The 2,936-nt window shown below is 63.6% G+C and overlaps 1 protein-coding gene across 1 annotated transcript in view; it reads right to left on the reverse strand.

The window, feature by feature from the left end:
- The window catches only part of LOC105853612, a 6,369-nt gene extending 3,634 nt beyond the window's left edge, over positions 1-2,735 (reverse strand). Inside the window, exons 1-4 of the mRNA XM_012724809.1 lie at positions 2,604-2,735; positions 2,298-2,390; positions 1,482-1,634; positions 736-979 (exon numbers count right to left, since the gene is read on the reverse strand). Of these exons, the coding sequence (XP_012580263.1) occupies positions 736-979; positions 1,482-1,634; positions 2,298-2,390; positions 2,604-2,735 (622 nt within the window). The remainder of the gene's footprint in view (positions 1-735; positions 980-1,481; positions 1,635-2,297; positions 2,391-2,603) is intronic.
- Positions 2,736-2,936: the final 201 nt, after the last annotated feature.

Consider the following 2,936-nt stretch of genomic DNA (forward strand, 5'->3'; position numbering starts at 1 on the left):
GGTGACCGCCGCGCGTCACGTGTTTTAATACGTCACGTTCTGGGGAGCCGGGGGCACTGACGGAGTTGAGGGGTGTTTCTTAATGTCTGTCCCTGGGTCCAGCTGGCAGCCGCCCTGCCTCGCCGCTGCCCCTCAAACGCTAGGCCGAGGGGTGGCCACTCGAGACCACACTGCTGGCACTGTTGCCCCCGGGGTGAAATGCCACAAAGGGACGACAATGCCTGACCGCACCCTCATCAAAAGCAGGGGGCTGCGCCCCAGGACGCAGCCGCGCTGTGAGAAGAGTCATCTGTGTGTTTAGCAAATCAACTCTACCATTCAAAAGACGAAGGCTGGGCCCTCCCCGCTGGCCAGCGGGTTAGGACGCAGCGCTGCCAGCCGGCCGCAGCCGCTTCGGTGCAGGCTCGCTCCCCAGCCCCGGAGCGGCAGACCGCTCCCGACCGCCCCCTGCTCCCCTCAGCGGTGTGCTTCCTCGCTCTGCCTGTCCTGCTCCCCACTGTCTCTGGGGAAGGCCCTCACCGCCCCTGCACCTCTGGCCTGCACCCCAGCTCCATGTGCATGAATAAATCTTAGCAGAACAGTAACACTGTATGGAACAAACTTAGCTTCTTGTTCGCCTCATCGATACGGTCTGTGAGCAACTGAGTTTATCGGCCTTGTCCACTCTTCTCCTCAATCTAAAGCAGCGATGCCCCGCTGGGCACATTTCCACCACGTGCCCGAGGTCAGACTCACAGGCAAGCACCTCTGAGCCGGTGGACACCGCAGGGTCCTGACAGGCCGGGCCCCGAGTGCCCGGGGCGGTCAGCTCAGAGCGGGTGGCGGTCCCCGAGGTGAGACGTGGGGCACGGGCAGGGTGCGAGTGGGGGCGAGGGCCGGCGGGGACCGGGCGGCGGCTCACCCTGTTCATGCTGGGAGAGCTGATGCTCCTCCGGCTCAGCTTCCCCTTTCCTGTGAGCTGCTCCTTCACCGCGACCTCCTGGGGGAGACAGTGTGATCGGGACGCGGCCCTGACCCCGGCGGCTCGGTCCCCGCCCCGGAGAGCGGCCACCGCCTCCCAGGACGCCGAGCCCAGCCGGGCACCAGAGGCCCAGGGGAAATTCAAACGCACGTTTATCTTTTATTTGTATTTTTGGTGAAAAAATAAAGCCAAGAGGAAAGCCTGCGCGTGGCTAGGCAGCGAGGTCAGGCTTCTGCGGGGGGCCCACTGCCTGAGCCAGCCAAGTGGCAAGATGGGCCACCCCGCCGCGTTGGGGCGCGTCCCGCCAACAGCCCTCCCCAGGGCCGAGGCGCAGTCTCAGTAACTCTGGGGGGCGAGGCGCTACATGCTTTCTTTCCCTTGGCGTCAAGGCCCCTGGGTTCCCCTTAGCGTCCTGGACAAGCGACTTCCCAAAGACAGCGGCACAGGCCCGCCAAGCGCGGGGAAGCGGACGCCACAGGGCACGCCCCGGGCAGCCCCCGCGGGCGGCAGGGGGGCGCACCTGGCGGAGCCGGTCCAGGGTGAGGAGGTTCTCCACGGCCAGCACGCTCCGCAGGTATTTCTCAATGTAAGCCTCTGAGTCAGCCGAAGCCGTGCCGCCCACGTTGGCGGCCATTCTTGCCAGTGTTTCCCGCTCCTCTGCTCCCTGGGCATCCTGGAGAACGGAAAGTCGCATATTAACGTCGGCGCGCCGCTGCGGAAAACGCGCTAAAAGCTTCTTGCTCTAGACGGACACCACGGGGCTCTCCCGCGAGCGGACGGGGTGGCGTCCACACTTCCACTCCAGAGCCGGCCCCGCGCGCAAGGCGGTTCCCGCAGAGACGCGCCCTAAGGGCCACTCTTTAAGCGCCATCTGTTCGAGTCTGTGAATATCCAATTAGCTCAGAAAAGAACACTAAAAATAAAACGATAACTAAGAGCAACGAGCGACGGTGTCCACAGCAGTGACACCAGACTCAGTCAGTGTCCGCCTGCTGCGAGACCCGTGCAAGCTGACCTGCCCAGAGGAGCCCGCTGGCCCCTCGGGGTGCGGCCGTGTGGGGCCAGGCAGCTGCCCCAGACTCCGCTCCTGCCCCGACCCCTGCGGAGCTGCAGCTTTGTCTCGGGGGAAGCGCTCAGAGCTTTCCAGAGGAAAGTCCGGCCTTAAGCGGGCAGCAGCCCAGGTCTCGCGAGCGGGGGCTCCCCTGCGCACCCCTGCGCACAGCCCTGAATACGCAGCTTCTCTTACTGCCTGCTTCTTGGGAAGGGGGCTTTGCAGGGAGTTGGTGCTTTTCACGTGCTTATTTGTAATAAATTCAGATTTCCTATGACCCTTCACCTCTGGAATATTGGAGACAATCTCAAAAGTCACTCCGCAGCCAGGAATAGAACTTCGGTGAGACATCTTTTTTAGGAGACTCTGGGCGAAGCCCTAGGGGGAAACAAAAGTGGAGACGTGGTTTCCCGCCCACAGCCCGAGCTCCCCAGAGACGCGGCAGCAAGGCGCCTGGGCCGCTCTCCCCGGGCCGGCAGGCCGAACCCAGGGCGCTCAGCGGGTTCCCCACCCGCATCTGAGGGCACAGAGCCAACCTTTGGTGAGGTGGCTGGCCGGGCCCGGTCCGGACAGGGCGGCCCGCGCTCCGGCCTGACCCCAGGCCTCGGGTTCAGGCCGTGTGAAGGCCACAGAGGGGAGACTTTGACCTCGGGCAGTTCGATGGCCTCTAGCGGGCTGTGCACCGCGCTGCTCACACTTTTTCCCCAGCAGCTGGGCGGACATCTTGTACCATGAATATTGACAAGTGCAGGCACTAAATTCTCGACCAAAGCAGGATCGTCATGAAGAAGGATTTAAGAGTGCGTGGCCATTGTCGATGCTGACCGCGCTCTCGGCACGGCTAGGAACTGAGCTCTGAATTAATGCGCAGATGACTCCCTGGAGGTGCCCCCGCGCCCGAGCATCCGGGAGGCTGACGCGGGC

The sequence above is a fragment of the Condylura cristata genome, unplaced genomic scaffold (assembly GCF_000260355.1).
Source record: "Condylura cristata isolate star-nosed mole 26May11 unplaced genomic scaffold, ConCri1.0 scaffold00014, whole genome shotgun sequence".
Lineage (NCBI taxonomy): Eukaryota > Metazoa > Chordata > Mammalia > Eulipotyphla > Talpidae > Condylura > Condylura cristata.